Genomic DNA, 20,234 nt, shown 5'->3' with positions numbered 1-20,234 from the left:
TTAAGAATGTTATCACAGTGTGTGGCTGTGGCGCGGGCGGAAGACAGCGACAATTGGCAGGGGAGGGTCATGTCTTTTTTAACATTTCTGTCGGAGGGTCATTGAACAATTTCTAGCAGGAAAGAGAGGGTCATGCAACTTGCAACTGAAGCACTCAAAATTCCACCGGTGGACCCTTCAATAAATAACGAACAGTCCCTAGATTGCTGCTGGGCTATATGTCTTGGTTCATGTCTGTTAACCACTCATTGCTGTCAAACGCATAGCCTATCTCGCGGTTGCATCCATTACAAACAAACATGCAATGTGAACGTCTGGGATTGGGGAGAGCACTAAATGCTCTACTAAATAAGCACGAAGTCAAACCTTTAAATGAAAAACACTCTTTAATAATCAAAAAAAAAAATAATAAACCGCTAATGAAGTAAACTTGTGACCATCAAAAATCGTTTATCGCCTGTAACTCCGTGATAACAGGACGTAACAGGAAGGCATTTGGCTGAGCAACGGAGGTTAATATGCTCTATATTTTGTCCAAATGATGTCTGTCTATCATCGTTGCACTCGGAGAAAACCAGAATGTTTCATTTGTCCTGCGTTTCTTCTACGGCTGCAAACGGGATTCACTCGCAGTTAACCAAATATTTCTTTATTAGGGCAGGCATATTTCTGGCTATTAAATTATTTCTAAACCAGTCTGCTAAAGTCTGTAGTGAAGTCTGTGTAGGGTTTTCCAGGCTCCATTTCTTTTTACGAGACACTCACTTGAGCCATCTACCGGTTGTTTGGGTTGTTGCAGCGTCTCACTGGAAAAATACAAATTAAAGTTGCGCGGACCGCGAGTGAAGCTGGCCAAGTCGAAGCACTGCCCACTGTATGTATGAATGAATATCTGTGTGTGTGTGCATGTGCGAGTATGTACATATCTTTGTGCATGTGTGAGAGTGCGTGTGTATGTATATATGTGTATGTGAGTGTGTGCATCACCTGGTTTGAGCTAGTGTGAGTATGTATATTTGTGTGTGTGTGTGTGTGTCACCTGGTTTGAGCTTCAGGGCGTTCTCCAGGTACTGGTCAGCAGTGATGGGTGTGCCGTTCAGGATCAGGTCCAGAGTGAAGTCTCTGACTGTCCACACAAAGGACACACGCATCAGCTCCGTGGTCTGGTCATAACCGCTGGACTTCACCTTGATGTGCTCTGTCAGTTCTGTCACGTACCTGTAGGGGGAGCTGTTTAGGAGAATGGGACCTCTATCTCATGCTATGCTGCACCTCAGTTTATCAAAGACTGGACTTTTCTCACTCCAACCACAGACTGTCCACCTCATTCCCCTCAGGGAGGCGTTACAGGTCTCTCCGCACCTGAACCAGCAGGTTCAGAGGAAGCTTCTTTCCTGCGGCTGGCACCCTACTGAACTCTAGCTCTGCGTTAAAACGAGGCAGATATGACGAGGCATTGCAACAATGTTTACAGAGATACACTATAAGGTTGGCTGCCAAGATTATGCAGACTGTTACGATTGATTGACACTCGCGCAGACACACACATTAACAAAATCATACATATTAAGATTCCCGGCAGAATTCTCAATCTTTTTGGCCTCTATGTGTATAGTTACATAGTCTGTCTGTTCTTGGTCTTGGATATTGTGAAATAAATTTCTAAATAAATGCGACTTACAGTCCGGTGCGACTTATATATGTTTTTTCCTCTTCATGAGGCATTTTTTGACTTATTGACTGTTAACGTAGTATTTTTCAAACCTGCAGTTCATCAGATAACCAGTACCTTTCTCCACCCCTACCGCAATTTGCAAACGTTAACAACTGAACAATATATTTCAATCACAAGCGCAAGTTGTATGAAGTGAACTATTTGTGTTGCCGAACAGAGCACCAATGCAAAGCAGAGTTGATATGGCAAGCCAATTTAATGTGACAGACTGAAGTAGGCCTAGCCTATTCTCGCAGTTCATAAGCAGCCATTTTTCACAAGTGGCGCAGTACCTGCCATAATTCAGCCGCCAATACAAAAATATACTAGCCATTGGCGCTTGGCAGGTGCTAATTTCGAGCGTTATTCTTTCTGTAATTAATGAATCAAAATGAATCGATTCATTCAATTAATCATTGCTCTTCTCTAAAATTGAAGCCTACTGTAGCCTAGATATATAGTATTTTGTTCTAAATGTAACCCTTTTTTTTCTCCCCTATGTCTCAACATATACTGGAGTCACATTCATAAACAGACTAAACATAAACAGGATCCTAGGTTCTCAATTTGCTGGACTTACCGTCTACCATTTAAGTATATAGTAACACTAGTAGAAAAAGGTAGAAGGAAAAAAAAATGTCAATAGAATAATTAACTGTTGCGGTGCCTCCACTGAAGAATTACTATACCAGTGCCCTGATATAAATGTGTAAATCCTCAGAAATGTAAAGTGACTTCTACCTGTATGGCTTATCCTAAATGAAATACTATGCAACCATGTAAGGGGACTTGAAACATAAAACATTTATTGTACCCTTTATCTTTTAACTTTTAGAATTCAGTTTAATATGACATAAGAAAATAATATGGCAAAAAGTTTAAACCCTTTTTAAAAGTTCAATCACTATCTTTCAATTAAGTTGTAATGAATTATATTGTAGCCTTTCCTACATCATACTTCTAAATAGTAATGTATGGTAATTCAATTCAATAATAATTCGAAATCTATGCAATACCAGTTAGTTTACATTAATTAAACTTTTACCCTGAACAATGCTACATGAAATACACCATAATACTGTCAATGACAATTCGTGTTACTCAATATGTGTCTTTGTTGCAAGTGAACAAGTGAAAGTTCAAATAGGCCTATTAGTTAAAATAGTACCATATGACACTAAACCAAGCGCTTGGATTTGAAACTAACGTTGGGGCCCAGTCGTCACGTTGGTGCACATAATGTATAATCCAAGGAATGTCAGTAATCCATGTTAGTAAAGAAACGATTAACGCAGGCTGCTTTTACACAGTCCCATGTCGCTATCTTTCCTTGGCTTCACTTTGGTACTCACGCAACCTCGAACTGCTGCAAAATGGCGTGACCTCACACGCTGGCCAGTAGAACGAAGTCCCAGCAAGCGTTTGGTATAGCTGGTTGAGCAGGCTACCTCAGCTTCACTCGTTGTCTGTCCGTTGCTTTCCTCACACACACACACACGGGAACGGTAGTCTCTGGCGAACCACAGTCCAGGCACACAGCAAGTCAGCCACTTAACTAGCCTCAGCTTCAAGTTAGCCTCAGAACTGAGTGGTAATGGAGACCACGCTGTTGCCGTTGGTCGAAGAGAAACAGTCTTAACTTCGATATAAAACCGAACTTGTTGGACTAAAATGCATAAACAACAAACTAGCTTTTAGAGTTATTAACTGTATACAATATTTGGGCCGAACATCACAGTTTCAAGTCTCCAAACATTAGTTCTCCTCCCGAGTAGAAACGTAGCTGCTGCTTCACTTCCTCTAGAGGAAAAATCAGAGCTTCCTCCCTCCAGCGGAAACTATTATTTTTACCTAAAAAGGTAATCTAATGTCCTATTGATCTCTAGCCAACCACCATGAACAACATGAATTAGAGATTGGTTTAATCATAGAAAGAAAATATATATCTAGTGCAATTAACTGCTAGAAAACTAAATTAGGGGATTCTGGGAAATTGAGTCCTACACCTTAAATGTAGAGAAATAGGGAAATAGTGAAACGGGTCCAGTAACACATATTTCTAAAGGGTCCTACATATATATATCATATTTTGTTCTAGATATATTGTATTTTGTTCTTCTCTAACATTAAAGCTTACTGTAGCCTAGATATATAGTATTTTGTTCGAGATATATAGTATTTTGTTCTTCTCTAAAATTAAAGCCTACTGTAGCCTAGATATATAGTATTTTGCTCTTCTCTAAAATGAAAGCCTAATGTAGCCTAGATATATAGTATTTTGTTCTAGATATATAGTATTTTGTTCTTCTCTAAAATGGAACTTTAACTCTTTATCCCAGTAGTGGAAGTAAACGGTCACATCTGGCCAGCAACATAGAATATCTGACTTATGACAATAAAATACGTTTTCCCTTTTTCATCAAAATTCTCTCGTTTACGTGGAGGATGTCGTTTTAGAATTACCAAAAGTGCACGGTAGCAACTAACGATTACTATCAAAGTCAATTAATTTCTTGTTATTTTTTGTTCTATAAACCAAGACTATGTCCTCAAATGCCTTGTTTTGTCCACACATCAAAGATATTTATAGGAACGTCACATATTACCGTCACGTATGTCCAACCTCTTACTTGTATGTGTTACTTAATATTAATTTCTATACAAACCAAGATGGCGGATTCCTAAAGAAACGCAAGTACCCACACCATAAGTTTATCTAAATTAGCTATGTACCAAAAATTCCATTTTACCGTGACTCGAAGAGCTGTAAACAGTGTTGTAAGGCTGCGTGTACAAATCCGCTTGGAGCTCCAGTGGAATTTTGAATTGCGACGACGAGAATTCTCGGCCTAACCGTTGATGTGCAGTGAGAAAGGTTGGGAATAAGTACCCACCAGACCAGCACTCAACTCCGAGCGTGGTAAACAAAATCGGATATTTCAGGCAGTAAAAGCCCCGGTAAGAACCAAACTAGATTTTGTTCAAATCTACACACCTATGGCTACTGAAAAATGTAAGGTTCATTCATCAAATGTTATTTTGAAGTATTAAAAACGTTGTTTTAGAATTTTCGAACGAAATGGTTGGTAATAAGCACATTTACGATAGTTTCCTCTACGGAGGAAGTAAAGACGTGACACAAGACATGACACAAACCGATTAACCAATTACTAAAATAGTTGGCAATTCATTTAATAGATAATTTAATCTCTCTCTCTCTCTCTGTGTGTGTGAAAGGATACTGCAGTTTCTCCAGGGCAGTGTTGTCGATGGTGCCCGTACTGTTGTAGACCAGAGAGCTGCTGAGTAGAACAGCTAGACAGAAGATCCACGTGTCATGTCTCTCATCGCCCTAGTAACCACATCATTATCACACATCAAAAAGTATGCTGGAAATTACGATTACACAGTTCAAAATGGGAATTACGAAAAGAATACAAAAACAGTCTTTCATGGCAGCTGCCATGTTCCCTACATATCTACTATGTGTGTATAGAGCGTCTCTACTATGTGTGTATAGAGTGTCTCTACATCTATACTATGTGTGTATAGAGCATCTCTACTATGTGTGTATAGAGTGTCTCTACATCTATACTATGTGTGTATAGAGCGTCTCTACTATGTGTGTATAGAGCGTCTCTACATCTCTACTATGTGTGTATAGAGCGTCTCTATTATGTGTGTATAGAGTGTCTCTACATCTCTACTATGTGTGTATAGAGCATCTCTACTATGTGTGTATAGAGCGTCTACATCTCTACTATGTGTGTATAGAGCGTCTCTACTATGTGTGTATAGAGTGTCTCTACATCTCTACTATGTGTGTATAGAGCATCTCTACTATGTGTGTATAGAGCGTCTCTACATCTCTACTATGTGTGTATAGAGCGTCTACATCTCTACTATGTGTGTATAGAGCATCTCTACTATGTGTGTATAGAGTGTCTCTACATCTCTACTATGTGTGTATAGAGCATCTCTAGAGCGTCTCTACATCTCTACTATGTGTGTATAGAGCGTCTCTACATCTCTACTATGTGTGTATAGAGCGTCTCTACTATGTGTGTATAGAGCATCTCTACTATGTGTATATAGAGCGTCTCTACATCTCTACTATGTGTGTATAGAGCGTCTACATCTCTACTATGTGTGTATAGAGCATCTCTACTATGTGTGTATAGAGTGTCTCTACATCTCTACTATGTGTGTATAGAGCATCTCTAGAGCGTGTCTACATCTCTACTATGTGTGTATAGAGCATCTCTACTATGTGTGTATAGAGTGTCTCTACATCTCTACTATGTGTGTATAGAGCATCTCTAGAGCATCTCTACATCTCTACTATGTGTGTATAGAGCGTCTCTACATCTCTACTATGTGTGTATAGAGCGTCTCTACTATGTGTGTATAGAGCATCTCTACTATGTGTGTATAGAGCGTCTACATCTCTACTATGTGTGTATAGAGCGTCTCTACTATGTGTGTATAGAGCATCTCTACTATGTGTGTATAGAGCGTCTCTACATCTCTACTATGTGTGTATACAGCATCTCTACTATGTATGTATAGAGTGTCTCTACATCTCTACTATGTGTGTATAGAGCCTCTCTAGAGCGTCTCTACATCTCTACTATGTGTGTATAGAGCGTCTCTACTATGTGTGTATAGAGCATCTCTACTATGTGTGTATAGAGCATCTCTACATCTCTACTATGTGTGTATACAGCATCTCTACTATGTGTGTATAGAGCGTCTCTACATCTCTACTATGTGTGTATACAGCATCTCTACTATGTATGTATAGAGTGTCTCTACATCTCTACTATGTGTGTATAGAGCCTCTCTAGAGCGTCTCTACATCTCTACTATGTGTGTATAGAGTGTCTCTACATCTCTACTATGTGTGTATAGAGCCTCTCTAGAGCGTCTCTACATCTCTACTATGTGTGTATAGAGCGTCTCTACTATGTGTGTATAGAGCATCTCTACTATGTGTGTATAGAGCGTCTCTACATCTCTACTATGTGTGTATACAGCATCTCTACTATGTATGTATAGAGTGTCTCTACATCTCTACTATGTGTGTATAGAGCCTCTCTAGAGCGTCTCTACATCTCTACTATGTGTGTATAGAGTGTCTCTACATCTCTACTATGTGTGTATAGAGCGTCTCTACATCTCTACTATGTGTGTATACAGCATCTCTACTATGTATGTATAGAGTGTCTCTACATCTCTACTATGTGTGTATAGAGCCTCTCTAGAGCGTCTCTACATCTCTACTATGTGTGTATAGAGCGTCTCTACATCTCTACTATGTGTGTATAGAGCGTCTCTACATCTTTACTATGTGTGTATAGAGCGTCTACAATGTGTGTATAGAGCGTCTCTACATCTCTACCATGTGTGTATAGAGCGTCTCTACATCTCTACTATGTGTGTATAGAGCGTCTCTACATCTCTACTATGTGTGTATAGAGCGTCTCTAGAGCGTCTCTACATCTCTACTATGTGTGTATAGAGCATCTCTACTATGTGTGTATAGAGCGTCTACGTCTCTACTATGTGTGTATAGAGCGTCTCTACATCTCTACTATGTGTGTATAGAGTGTCTCTACATCTCTACTATGTGTGTATACAGCATCTCTACTATGTATGTATAGAGTGTCTCTACATCTCTACTATGTGTGTATAGAGCCTCTCTAGAGCGTCTCTACATCTCTACTATGTGTGTATAGAGCGTCTCTACATCTCTACTATGTGTGTATACAGCATCTCTACTATGTATGTATAGAGTGTCTCTACATCTCTACTATGTGTGTATAGAGCATCTCTACTATGTGTGTATAGAGCGTCTCTACTATGTATGTATAGAGCATCTCTACTATGTGTGTATAGAGCATCTCTTCATCTCTACTATGTGTGTATAGAGCATCTCTACTATGTGTGTATAGAGCGTCTACATCTCTACTATGTGTGTATAGAGTGTCTCTACATCTCTACTATGTGTGTATAGAGCATCTCTAGATCTCTACTATGTGTGTATAGAGCGTCTCTACTATGTGTGTATAGAGCATCTCTACTATGTGTGTATAGAGCGTGTCTACATCTCTACTATGTGTGTATAGAGCATCTCTACTATGTGTGTATAGAGTGTCTCTACATCTCTACTATGTATGTATAGAGCATCTCTACTATGTGTGTATAGAGCATCTCTTCATCTCTACTATGTGTGTATAGAGCATCTCTACTATGTGTGTATAGAGCGTCTCTACATCTCTACTATGTGTGTATAGAGCTTCTACATCTCTACTATGTGTGTATAGAGCATCTCTACTATGTGTGTATAGAGCGTCTCTACTATGTGTGTATAGAGCGTCTCTACATCTCTACTATGTGTGTATAGAGTGTCTCTACATCTCTACTATGTGTGTATAGAGCGTCTCTACTATGTGTGTATAGAGCATCTCTACTATGTGTGTATAGAGCGTCTCTACATCTCTACTATGTGTGTATACAGCATCTCTACTATGTATGTATAGAGTGTCTCTACATCTCTACTATGTGTGTATACAGCATCTCTACTATGTGTGTATAGAGCGTCTCTACATCTCTACTATGTGTGTATAGAGCATCTCTACTATGTGTGTATAGAGTGTCTCTACATCTCTACTATGTGTGTATACAGCATCTCTACTATGTGTGTATAGAGCGTCTCTACATCTCTACTATGTGTGTATAGAGCGTCTACATCTCTACTATGTGTGTATAGAGTGTCTCTACATCTCTACTATGTGTGTATAGAGCATCTCTACTATGTGTGTATAGAGCGTCTCTACATCTCTACTATGTGTGTATACAGCATCTCTACTATGTGTGTATAGAGTGTCTCTACATCTCTACTATGTGTGTATACAGCATCTCTACTATGTGTGTATAGAGTGTCTCTACATCTCTACTATGTGTGTATACAGCATCTCTACTATGTGTGTATAGAGTGTCTCTACATCTCTACTATGTGTGTATACAGCATCTCTACTATGTGTGTATAGAGCGTCTCTACATCTCTACTATGTGTGTATAGAGCGTCTACATCTCTACTATGTGTGTATAGAGTGTCTCTACATCTCTACTATGTGTGTATAGAGCATCTCTACTATGTGTGTATAGAGCGTCTCTACATCTCTACTATGTGTGTATACAGCATCTCTACTATGTATGTATAGAGTGTCTCTACATCTCTACTATGTGTGTATACAGCATCTCTACTATGTGTGTATAGAGCGTCTCTACATCTCTACTATGTGTGTATACAGCATCTCTACTATGTGTGTATAGAGTGTCTCTACATCTCTACTATGTGTGTATAGAGCCTCTCTAGAGCGTCTCTACATCTCTACTATGTGTGTATAGAGCGTCTCTACATCTCTACTATGTGTGTATACAGCATCTCTACTATGTGTGTATAGAGTGTCTCTACATCTCTACTATGTATGTATAGAGCATCTCTACTATGTGTGTATAGAGCGTCTACATCTCTACTATGTATGTATAGAGTGTCTCTACATCTCTACTATGTATGTATAGAGCATCTCTACTATGTGTGTATAGAGTCTCTACTATGTGTGTATAGAGCTTCCACATCTCTACTATGTGTGTATAGAGCGTCTACATCTCTACTATGTGTGTATAGAGCGTCTACATCTCTACTATGTGTGTATAGAGTGTCTCTACATCTCTACTATGTGTGTATAGAGCGTCTCTACATCTCTACTATGTGTGTATAGAGCATCTCTAGATCTCTACTATGTGTGTATAGAGCGTCTCTAGATCTCTACTATGTGTGTATAGAGCATCTCTACTATGTGTGTATAGAGCATCTCTACTATGTGTGTATAGAGCGTGTCTACATCTCTACTATGTGTGTATAGAGTGTCTCTACATCTCTACTATGTATGTATAGAGCATCTCTACTATGTGTGTATAGAGCATCTCTACTATGTGTGTATAGAGTGTCTCTACTATGTGTGTATAGAGCGTCTCTACTATGTGTGTATAGAGCATCTTTACATCTCTACTATGTGTGTATAGAGCGTCTCTACATCTCTACTATGTGTGTATAGAGCGTCTCTACATCTCTACAATGTGTGTATAGAGCGTCTCTACATCTCTACTATGTGTGTATAGAGCGTCTCTACATCTCTACTATGTGTGTATAGAGCGTGTCTACATCTTTACTATGTGTGTATAGAGCATCTCTACTATGTGTGTATAGAGTGTCTCTACATCTCTACTATGTGTGTATAGAGCGTCTCTACTATGTGTGTATAGAGCATCTCTTCATCTCTACTATGTGTGTATAGAGCGTCTCTAGATCTCTACTATGTGTGTATAGAGCATCTCTACTATGTGTGTATAGAGCATCTCTACTATGTGTGTATAGAGCGTGTCTACATCTCTACTATGTGTGTATAGAGTGTCTCTACATCTCTACTATGTATGTATAGAGCATCTCTACTATGTGTGTATAGAGCATCTCTACTATGTGTGTATAGAGTGTCTCTACTATGTGTGTATAGAGCGTCTCTACTATGTGTGTATAGAGCATCTTTACATCTCTACTATGTGTGTATAGAGCGTCTCTACATCTCTACTATGTGTGTATAGAGCGTGTCTACATCTCTACTATGTGTGTATAGAGTGTCTCTACATCTCTACTATGTATGTATAGAGCATCTCTACTATGTGTGTATAGAGCATCTCTACTATGTGTGTATAGAGTGTCTCTACTATGTGTGTATAGAGCGTCTCTACTATGTGTGTATAGAGCGTCTCTACATCTCTACAATGTGTGTATAGAGCGTCTCTACATCTCTACAATGTGTGTATAGAGCGTCTCTACATCTCTACTATGTGTGTATAGAGCGTCTCTACATCTCTACTATGTGTGTATAGAGCGTGTCTACATCTTTACTATGTGTGTATAGAGCATCTCTACTATGTGTGTATAGAGTGTCTCTACATCTCTACTATGTGTGTATAGAGCGTCTCTACTATGTGTGTATAGAGCATCTCTTCATCTCTACTATGTGTGTATAGAGCATCTCTACTATGTGTGTATAGAGCGTCTACATCTCTACTATGTGTGTATAGAGTGTCTCTACATCTCTACTATGTGTGTATAGAGCATCTCTAGATCTCTACTATGTGTGTATAGAGCATCTCTACTATGTGTGTATAGAGCGTGTCTACATCTCTACTATGTGTGTATAGAGCATCTCTACTATGTGTGTATAGAGTGTCTCTACATCTCTACTATGTATGTATAGAGCATCTCTACTATGTGTGTATAGAGCATCTCTTCATCTCTACTATGTGTGTATACAGCATCTCTACTATGTGTGTATAGAGCGTCTCTACATCTCTACTATGTGTGTATAGAGCTTCTACATCTCTACTATGTGTGTATAGAGCGTCTCTACATCTCTACTATGTGTGTATAGAGCGTCTCTACATCTCTACTATGTGTGTATACAGCATCTCTACTATGTATGTATAGAGTGTCTCTACATCTCTACTATGTGTGTATACAGCATCTCTACTATGTATGTATAGAGTGTCTCTACATCTCTACTATGTGTGTATAGAGCCTCTCTAGAGCGTCTCTACATCTCTACTATGTGTGTATAGAGCGTCTCTACATCTCTACTATGTGTGTATACAGCATCTCTACTATGTGTGTATAGAGTGTCTCTACATCTCTACTATGTATGTATAGAGTGTCTCTACATCTCTACTATGTATGTATAGAGCATCTCTACTATGTGTGTATAGAGTCTCTACTATGTGTGTATAGAGCTTCCACATCTCTACTATGTGTGTATAGAGCGTCTACATCTCTACTATGTGTGTATAGAGCGTCTACATCTCTACTATGTGTGTATAGAGTGTCTCTACATCTCTACTATGTGTGTATAGAGCGTCTCTACATCTCTACTATGTGTGTATAGAGCATCTCTAGATCTCTACTATGTGTGTATAGAGCGTCTCTAGATCTCTACTATGTGTGTATAGAGCATCTCTACTATGTGTGTATAGAGCATCTCTACTATGTGTGTATAGAGCGTGTCTACATCTCTACTATGTGTGTATAGAGTGTCTCTACATCTCTACTATGTATGTATAGAGCATCTCTACTATGTGTGTATAGAGCATCTCTACTATGTGTGTATAGAGTGTCTCTACTATGTGTGTATAGAGCGTCTCTACTATGTGTGTATAGAGCATCTTTACATCTCTACTATGTGTGTATAGAGCGTCTCTACATCTCTACTATGTGTGTATAGAGCGTCTCTACATCTCTACTATGTGTGTATAGAGCATCTCTACTATGTGTGTATAGAGCGTCTACATCTCTACTATGTGTGTATAGAGCATTTCTATTATGTGTGTATAGAGCATCTCTACTATGTGTGTATAGAGCGTCTCTACATCTCTACTATGTGTGTATAGAGCGTCTACATCTCTACTATGTGTGTATAGAGCGTCTCTACTATGTGTGTATAGAGCATCTCTACTATGTGTGTATAGAGCATCTCTACTATGTGTGTATAGAGCATCTCTACTATGTGTGTATAGAGCGTCTCTACATCTCTACTATGTGTGTATAGAGCGTCTACATCTCTACTATGTGTGTATAGAGCATCTCTACTATGTGTGTATAGAGTCTCTACTATGTGTGTATAGAGCGTCTCTACATCTCTACTATGTGTGTATAGAGCGTCTCTACTATGTGTATAGAGCGCCTCTACATCTCCACTATGTGTGTATAGAGCGTCTCTACTATGTGTGTATAGGTGAGAGTAGTCAGGTTACAATAAGGCAGCATGTGATAGGAACATATAGAGCTGAGGCAAATAAAATATAACACTAATAATACATAGATACGAGTGTGTGTCATCTGAAAATAAACAGTCTGAACTCAAACACACACACACACACATTTACCTTCTCAACATCTCCCAGTCCTTCTGTGTCTAGCAGCACCAGAGTGTGTCCTGTGTGGTAAAAACATAAAACATGCATGTTTATGTGTGTGTGTGTGTTTGTGTGTGTGTGTGAGAGAGAGAGAGAGACATATAGAGAGAGAGAACATGTGTATGTGTGTGAACATACCCACCTGGTTTAGAGGGGTGAACTGTGTGTGTGTGTGTGTGTGTATGTGTGTGTGAACATACACACCTGGTTTAGAGGGGTGAGGTACACACCACATCCAGATTCCTTTGGTTTTGGACTCGATGGTGCTGCCCAGGGCAAACCCTGAGAGATCAACAGGAGCTTCATTAGAGACCATGAGCTTCATGCCCCACCCCTCAACATCTCTCCACCAATCACACGCTCTGGTTACCCCGCCCATTACATCTCCACCAATCACACACACTGCGTTGTCTGCTGTGGCTCTGACCTGTGTGTTTGCCGGCCAGCCGGTTCATGAGGTAGGACTTGCCCGTGCGGTAGAGCCCCACCACGACCACCACCACCACCGGCTGCTGGATCTGCTCCAGGATCTGCAGCGCCTCCTGCTGGACACGCATGTGCCCATCAGGCCCGTTATCAACCAGACACACCGGGGCCTGCATGGAGACTGTGGCTGCAGACCATGCCCTCGCTCTGCTGTGGACACACACACACACACACACACTCATACACACACTCTCACAGAAAACACAGACACACCAGAGGATTGTGACGCCCGCCAGGCCTGTTCTTTGCTTCTTGTTTGTATGCCCGCTAGGCCTGTTCTTTACTAGGCCCGCTAGGCCTGTTATTTGCTAGGGCCGCTAGGCCTGTTCTTTGCTAGGGTCGGTAGGCCTGTTATTTGCTAGGGTCGCTAGGCCTGTTCTTTACTAGGCCCGCTAGGCCTGTTCTTTGTTAGGACCACTAGGCTTGTTCTTTGCTAGGGTCGGTAGGCCTGTTATTTGCTAGGGTCGCTAGGCCTGTTCTTTACTAGGCCCGCTAGGCCTGTTCTTTGTTAGGACCACTAGGCCTGTTCTTTGCTAGGGTCGGTAGGCCTGTTATTTACTAGGCCCGCTAGGCCTGTTCTTTGTTAGGACCACTAGGCTTGTTCTTTGCTAGGGTCGGTAGGCCTGTTCTTTGCTAGGCGCGCTAGGCCTGTTCTTTGTTAGGACCACTAGGCTTGTTCTTTGCTAGGGTCGGTAGGCCTGTTCTTTGCTAGGCGCGCTAGGCCTGTTCTTTGCTAGGCCGCTAGGCCTGTTCTTTGTTAGGACCACTAGGCTTGTTCTTTGCTAGGCGCGCTAGGCCTGTTCTTTGCTTCTTGTTTGTCTCCCCTGTTCAGGTGCGCTTGTCAGTGCACCAGCGTGGCTCAGGGCTTTTAAGGCAGCTGTTCAGTGGTGCTTTTGCTCCCTTTTGCCTTTTCAACACTATAGTTTTACTATTTACAAAAAACTCATTATAAACTTGTTTTAATGATAAACTGTTAATGTTTATATAGCCCAGATAGTGTTTACTTTTTTTCTCAAAGAAATTATGTGTTCATAGCCAAATTTCTGAAACACCACCCACAAGGAGCGGACAGCTGGTGGTGGTCACAGAGGAGCGGACGCACTCGCACACGCACACACCAGTGGTGTGAGGTGGGGTCAGTGGCAGGGTAGGCAGTGTACATCGAGAAATCCACATTTTGATATTTCATTATTTACAAATACCCTAGCACGAGAAATCAACATTTGGTATCTTTCATTATTCCACTGCTTGGTTGAATTTCTCATTTTTCTGCGTAATTTAGAATATGGGTGGGAATTGGCAAAAATGTGACGATCCAATTGCGATATTTGGGCCATGATACGATATTACTGCGATTCTTAACATACAACAAGTATTGCGTTTCGATACTGTGATATATTGTGGTTCATGTCTCCCATATTATTGAAAGGCATTACAAAAACTAGGGAAAATAAGACTGTTCAACTCACTTCAAATGTCACATTTAATTATGTGAACTTTATCTTCTACACTTTAACTGAAGTGCAAAAATGTTGTAGGAGGGCAGTGCAAACACTTTATCATGGCATGGTAGCCTGGCTAGCACCACCACTTCTCAATGAGACGTGGTCTGGGAACCAAACGTTCATTTTCTCGTATTTGAAAAAAATGCCCGGATCCGTTTATTGGGTGCCACGGATGTCTATCAAATGCGTCTGTGCATAGCTCATCATCGTCTTGCTTTCCCCCCTGTTCTGTGATTGGTTCCCTATCTCAGGCGAAAATTTGCTCCATGGTCTCCAGGCTGCCTTAGCAGCGTGAATCAAATCGCGCACAAGGCAGCATGGGAACACCCAGGCTAATGGCATGGTGCATGTCAAGGTCCTTTCTATTCCCTTTTTGTTGAAAACTGAAATACACCCACACTTTTGATGTGAAAGAAGGCGGAGTGTCGTGTATAACAGGTTGTGATTGTGAAACTTTTCATTTGAAATTGCCATTTTCATTTGAATGCACAACAACAAAGCACCACAACAAGCGCCACCTTGTGGCCGTAATAATCTAATTCAATGTTGTCAGACTCAAAATGGGCTGCAATCCCCCCTCAGTGCTTACGTTCCTCAAATGTTGCCTCGCATCTCATGGCCACTCTCTGTGTTTGCAAAATTCTTGACAGTTCCTGATCGCTAAACTTTTGTTTTCCTTTTCTGTCGGTTAGCAGTTGATGTAGAAGCACCTAGCATACGTAATTTGACTTCAGCGTGACAGGTCCTGCTGCGAGAGAGAGAGAGAGAGAGAGAGAGTGCACCTGGGTGGGTGTATCCCTGCATAGGGTTACGTTCGATTCAAGTGAGAAGTTGGTCCGTCCGGTCCTGCATTCACGGCGCTCCATTATTAGATTAACGTTATCAGATAGCACTGTAAAATGTGTGCGGGAATTTCTCGCATTATGATGGCTAGAGTTGCGGGACTTGAATAAATTATGCGCTATACCTGCAATCCCGCGCTGAAATTTAGGCCCTGAGAGTAAACCCGACTCAAATAAAAGTAAAATAGATAATAATATAATTAAATATTGCGATACTTTGCGCTACTGTATCGATATAATTGCGTGCACAAAATATCGCAATATTGAACAGAATCATTTTTTTTCCCACCACTAATTTATAACGTGCATTAATATGTTATTTGAACACCTATGAAGTAGATCCATTGTTTTGACTGTATCAAATTTGTATATTAATTCAATCTAATTATTTATATTAATTAATGAGTTTGTAATTTATTAGATATTAAATCGATTGACAGCCCTAATTTATAGGTTTGTAAATGACGTCACTCGCCAGGACCAAAGAGGGAACTGGGAGTGGTCAAAGGAAATCGTGACGCTTCCGCGCGCTGTTGGAAATATGACAGTTGATTATAGAACCTCTGTTAACCTAATAAATCTGACCCCGCTAAATATGGAAAGGTTTCAGTTCAAAGTAATATTACTATCCATAGTAGGCTGATGTAGGCCTACTCACAATACTGTTACAAGAATGCCTTCTATCACAATTTTCATTTAGACTCGTTTTCCCCACGGATAGTGCACGAAGGCCCTCCGCTGCCGATTAATTTGGGAGGTACCAGGACAGTAATGATCCTAGTGTGAAAGTCGGTCAGAGGCTATAGTGCTGACCTGGATCACTATGCTCATCTGAGAATAAAACAGCTTACCAAAGCTACAGAGGGTTCAGGGTGTACTAAGGTTCTAGCCGTCTAATTCCCCAATACAATACAATGGTCAGTTCTTCTGGTAGCATGCCACTTCCACCTGATTAGCCCCTACGGCACTAAAAGCTAATCCTAGCCATTCCTTGTGGCACACCGGAACCTGGAGGATATCTGAAGAACGCAAGAAAGCTATGCGGGTCAGAGCTTAACAATTTATTTGTCAGGCATAAGTTACTCATCCAATACATTATAGAAGTACATCTAAATTAATAATGTGAAAGTTACGAAAACGGGTTAAAGGGAACATTTAGGAAACCATACGAAACAATCAGAGAATGAACTAGGGATGAGCATTCCATTAAATTTTCTTAGTCGATTGTCGGGAGAATTAACGATCGACTATCGATTAATCATTAATATTTCTTGGCCTTGGCCTAAAATTAATTATACAACAATTTGGTTCTATGGAACTATTTATTTGTTTCTGATTGGCCGAGAGACGTTCCATGAGTTGGAATATCCCTAACATTTCAACTCAGACTTTGCACAGCTAATAATAAATCACTCCGCTATACAATGTGAAGATTTGACACAATGTTCTCATCCCAGCTCTCCACTATTTCAAGCAATGGGTTACTCCTTAGCAAACCATAACGAAACAGTGCTTCACCTAATCTGTGGATTAAGCCACACAGTCAACTTAATGTAAGTAAGATAAACGAGGATGCTAATTGTTCTCAGCATTGCCAGCATTGTGTATAATATGATTGTCACTTGGAGGAGACTTGTAGATAACTAACGTTAGCATAGTTAGCTAACCGCTGCTAACGTGCTAGCATCGTCACGTCAGGCTGTGCACAGTAGTGTAACAATTATTCACCATAAATTCATAAAGTTGAGTGGTTCTGCAATGTAGGCTATGTTTCCGTTTTTTTGCAGTACCATGTCCCTTACATGACATGGCCCAGTGTCCTTGTAACATGCATGCAGCAAACCTAGATATGAATGTGATTTCAGCCCGACTTTCAACATTTCTTTCAAGAAGACACGTAAACCACAAAGACCTGTAACGAGGGATCTGGAATGTTGGTTACCTAGCAACCAAGACGCTGTCCATTGAAAAGGGAGCTATGATGCGTAAGAACGATGTCCAAATTAACATTTTTAAACAATAATGGGGTGTTTTCAGATTATTTAGTTTGTGGTAGAATTGTTGTATAAAAGCAATATAGCACTCGTGATCGTGGGATTGGTCATGGATATTCCCACGGCTGTTGTTGCCTGCGCGTAACCGGGCAACAACAGCCGTGGGAATATCCATGACCAATCCCACGATCACGAGTGCTATATTGCTACGGCCGAACAACACCCGTGGGAATATCCATGACCAACCCCACTCTCACTCGTGCTATATTGCTTTATTATTTATTGAACTTTTTATAACTTTAAAAATGCAATGAAAATACAAAAATACAGCGTGTTTTTCCTCGATGAGATCTTTATCACAAGAAGAATAACTTGTGGTAGTTAAACTGGACGTTCGGTTAGGCTAAACTTGAAGAGAGCGCTGCGCTGTGGTGCTCTAAAGCAGCGGAATGCGAGCTGGCGTTCAGATTAAACAGAGATCCTCGTTTGTTCCAAAATAATAAATTATAAAAAAGAATCATGTTAATACTTAGACTGCGCAAAGTACAGGGCTTTATTTGGGGCAGGTGTATCGGCAGGCCTTTATTTCTACGTGCGTTTTATTATGAGACATGCGTTTCGTTTGGAGCACATACCACTATCAAAAGAATGCAGAAGATTTTCCGTTTGGTTTGGGATTTAATTTACTTTTGAACAGTTTGATTATTTTGCTCAATGTTGGGACTGATGAACATTGAAATCTGGGGGGTATGATGGTTCACTATTAGCCTACATTTCATGTAGTTGAAAGAGTCGGGATTTTCACCCGCTGTTTATTGCGAGAGCAAGGCAGCCACTTTCATTCATTCAAAACGTGCGCTGTGCTGTAAAGGAAATCTTATTGCATAGCCAAGTAGCCTAGGGTACTGCTTCAGCCTCTGGCAAGCTCAGAAGGGGACAGCAAGCGACTGAGCTTGATTGCGACGTGTTGGAGACCCATGGTGTAGAACAACGACTTTTCATTGGCAACAAGGTATTTAACCAACCAACAATATAAAATATTAAGAAGAGCTCTTATTTCATTGAGTTAAAGCGATGTCTTCTATTGCTCGTGCACTGATACCCCTTCTGGTTGGCAATTATTACATCGCAGTGTTTGCAGTGAACTAACCCAAGAGGCTTTACTCCATTCTAGCCTAGGTCTGCATTCATTTAGGTCTGCATTAATTTAAGAACAAACAAACAAATTAAATAGTCTTTTTTTTTTTTATTTGTGACCATGAATAAGACAAAAATGAATTAAGATAAATAAATTAAGGCTAGCCTGCACAAAAATCAGCATGGGAGAGATGCGTGTGTAGGGTAACCATGAATGACATATAGAAAGTGAGCGAATGGTATAAATATTGGTTGGACTTCCAAGAATTCAGAAGGAGAGCCTATTACAGTTTTTTTCTGAATGCTTAAACACAACCGTGATTCTTATAGCACAATTTCTAAAACTATTAATACTTATAGCAAAACCACTCACTGAGTTCGCAAAACTAAAGGCACAAACACTGCTTTGCACTCAGTTTGCAATTTTGTAACACACACTTTGCACAACTGTAGGCACAATTCACTGCATAGCACTCTTTTTGCGGAACTGTAAACACAACTCATGCTTTACACTCAATTTCCAAATGGTCAACGCACTCCTAGCAAATCTATACACATGTATGGCTATTATTTTCACTATTTTGCCAACTCTCTGGCACACTTTCTCATGTGAAAACTGTTTTAGATAATTAGTTCACTTTGCAATCAGCCTAAGCACTATAAATAAGCCACAGGTAATGTACAATGGGCACAATGGAGGGAACAGGAAAAGTTAGAATTAGAGGAGGTCGAAGAATAGGACGTGGAGGTGAAGAAGTGAGAGGGAGAGGATGACAAAGACAAGGAGGTGAAGTTAGAGGAAGAGGACAAGGAGGAACAAGAGGAGGACGAGGAGGGGGAAGAGGAAGGGTAAGAAGAGTAAGAAATAGCCCTTTACAGGCAAAAAATCAGTCTACATGTGGGGATATTGTCATGTCAGGCCTGGATACGGCATTCCAGAAGATATTTTCCCCGGTGCCTTGGACTAGGACATTGCATGTGATGTAGACGAAATTCTGAGAGAGACGACCCGATGTAGACCGATTTGTTTTGCCTCAGTGAAATTGCTATTTTGTGTTTTGACTTGGAAAAACATACGTGTGTTTGTTTTAATGTGTATAAATAAACACCAATACTTGAAGTTCTGAAGATCTTGAAGATCTGTCGTTGACAAATCTCAGATTTGATTGTAGTTTGTAAGTTGTCATCAACCTGTGCTAATGAATGACGTCACGTTTGAAAGGCTTTTTAGAACAATTAAGTCACTTTTAAAAATATAATACTCAACCAAGTGTATTTTCTTTGTCTCCCATTTCGAATACAATATTCAAATTACTTGAAAAAATAATATCCTGAGAAATGTGGATTTTGAGGGGTACAGCTCCATAGACCTCCATTCATTCTGCACTCGTGGACGAGCGCCCTCATGTGGAACCACAGTAGGAAGTGCAACCAGTTCAGAAACCGGAAGTTTTCCGAGAGTGGCAGTTCTCCCCTTACTAGACATTCTCTGGGTATATCTTGGAGATTTTCGCGGAAA

General features: G+C 40.3%; 1 protein-coding gene across 4 annotated transcripts in view; it reads right to left on the bottom strand.

Annotated features, from left to right (window-relative positions):
- Positions 1-20,234, bottom strand: part of LOC121703817 (guanylate-binding protein 1-like) — a 35,994-nt gene that overhangs the window by 14,656 nt on the left and 1,104 nt on the right. For 2 of the 4 annotated variants that reach the window (XM_042084292.1, XM_042084295.1), the window contains exons 2-6: positions 13,179-13,387; positions 12,956-13,033; positions 12,722-12,771; positions 4,957-5,066; positions 1,040-1,218 (exon numbers count right to left, since the gene is read on the bottom strand). In XM_042084292.1, coding sequence (XP_041940226.1) covers positions 1,040-1,218; positions 4,957-5,066; positions 12,722-12,771; positions 12,956-13,033; positions 13,179-13,387 — 626 coding nt within the window. Of the gene's footprint in view, positions 1-1,039; positions 1,219-4,956; positions 5,067-12,721; positions 12,772-12,955; positions 13,034-13,178; positions 13,429-20,234 lie in introns of those variants that run through there. The other 2 variants (XM_042084294.1, XM_042084293.1) reach the window with 2 other exon arrangements.

This window comes from Alosa sapidissima, chromosome 2, assembly GCF_018492685.1.
Source record: "Alosa sapidissima isolate fAloSap1 chromosome 2, fAloSap1.pri, whole genome shotgun sequence".
In the NCBI taxonomy this organism is placed as follows: Eukaryota; Metazoa; Chordata; class Actinopteri; order Clupeiformes; family Clupeidae; genus Alosa; species Alosa sapidissima.
Note: the sequence above shows the minus strand (reverse complement) of the source record. Positions and strands in the feature narration are given on the sequence as shown.